Source organism: Adiantum capillus-veneris, chromosome 16 (assembly GCF_014529385.1).
Source record: "Adiantum capillus-veneris isolate H3 chromosome 16, ASM1452938v2, whole genome shotgun sequence".
Classification (NCBI taxonomy): domain Eukaryota; kingdom Viridiplantae; phylum Streptophyta; class Polypodiopsida; order Polypodiales; family Pteridaceae; genus Adiantum; species Adiantum capillus-veneris.
In genome coordinates, this window is record NC_140946.1 from 18590104 (window position 1) to 18592040 (window position 1937).

Below are 1937 nucleotides of genomic sequence, written 5' to 3' on the forward strand. Positions count from 1 at the left end.
CTAATGTGAGGGTAAGTGAAAGATTCGCATCACGCTACTTCTTTATGAGTGGTGGCTTTTTCGATCTGACCACATTGCAACATTACACTCCTCAAGCTAATATGTACATTGGGAAGTTTTTCGATACCATCGTGTATGACATCCAAGAGAACTCGTGATACCGCCTATCCAAGAGGACAACTAATGACAAGCTACTGCCACAAATCGACTATGTTGAGCATTGTGGACTCGAGCCCTTACTTGGTTCTAAGGTGTCATTACAAGCTCCAAATCAATAAACTCACTGAGGCTAACTAATTGACTGTGAGACTTGAAGATAATAGTGGTACATTAACGGTGTGTCACATGCATTAAAAGTGTGTTTAAATGTGTGTAGTATTTTGCACGAATGTACAAGAAGACATATACATTATTCCTTGTTCATTGTCTCTCTCTGATCTACAGATTATAGTGTGTCAACATGCTACGTGTATTACTGCAGAAGAGATACAAGGTACAAGTTGATGGTAACATGGAATAGCAACAACCACATGAGGAAAGTTCATGTCCATAATAACAATGTCTCATCAGGTTGTCATGTATATACAAGAGCAGCACAAGCCAGATTAACCTGCTGGTTGAAACTATATGAATAGAGGTAAATGGACATTGTTAATACATGAATAAAAACATGTACACATCCAGATAGTTGCAACCTTCAAAAGCGCCAAACACTTATCCAGGCAAAGATCAAATCATATCAAACACCTGCTAGCACAAAAGATTTCACGATCTTTTGTCCCTACAATTTCTCCCAGTGCTACATTAAAGGACATTGGTTTTCTCTTTTCACATTACTCTAGAATTCAGGTCTCAAAGAAAATCTTGACATCTGCTACAGATTCACCATGGAGCGGTTGACTATGTCTTTATCTTCCATAAGAGGTTCTATGGATATGTTATGTTTAATTGTCCAACCTCAGCCCAATCACATCAAAATTATGGTCCTCAAACCCTTCATTAAGGACTCTGTGGCTGAGGTGCCACTTCCACAAGTGGCATGGATACAAGCTCTTAAACGTCACATTCTGGACCTAAATTTTCATACAAATGACAATGTGTCGTATCAGATCCTCCTCAGTGAACATGACTTTGACAAGGGCACTCTATATGACTCTTACAAGAGTAGATGGGTGGAGATGTCCAGCTACAAGGATCAACCAATAACCACCACGTCACTCAAGGACTTCCAAAGTCATTGTCATTTGTACCACAGTGCATGGCCTGATCCAGCAATATTTGGGTATAATTTTAAGAACAACATGTGGCAAAAACTAATCATTGTGACCAACCCTTCGTCCCAAACTATTCTGAATCAAACTTGTTCGTGCATGGAGGAAGGCTCTTCTCTACATGTGCGAGCTACTCTGGGTTTTTTTGGAAGCGGAAAAGAATCAAGGGTTCAAGATCCTTGAGCTACAAGAATTCTCGAGCCCTAATGATGAAAGCGCAATTGGATGGTCACAGATTGCAAGCACCCCTGCTGATCTTTGGGAAGACTATGAGTTGACTAATGTGAGGATAAGTGAAAGATTCGCATCATACTACTTCTTTATGAGTGGTGGCTTTTTCGGTATGACCACAGTCACTACAAGAGGTTGTGTGCTCTTGTGACGCTGTTAGCGACGGAAATACACTGGGTTTTTATAACCCCCAGCGTCGCTAAAACCGTCGCTACGAGAGCGTCGCTACGAGAGCGTCGCTATATGCGTCGCTATAAGTGTCGCTATATAGCGACGCTCATAGAGACACTCATAGCGACGATTATAGCGACGTTTACACAGAAGACTATAGCGACGCTCATAGCGACGCTACAGAGCCATAAATAGCGACGCCCGAGAGAATTTTTTTTTGGTGGCAGGGCATTGAATGCCCTGCCACCCATCAACCATATTGTA

The 1937-nt window shown here is 41.6% G+C and overlaps 1 protein-coding gene across 1 annotated transcript; it reads left to right on the forward strand.

Annotated features, from left to right (window-relative positions):
• Positions 1–887: 887 nt before the first annotated feature.
• LOC147438649 (uncharacterized) lies at positions 888–1454 on the forward strand. The gene has a single exon (XM_086484532.1). The coding sequence runs from the start codon at positions 888–890 to the stop codon at positions 1452–1454; it is 567 nt and encodes a 188-aa protein (XP_086340658.1).
• Positions 1455–1937: the final 483 nt, after the last annotated feature.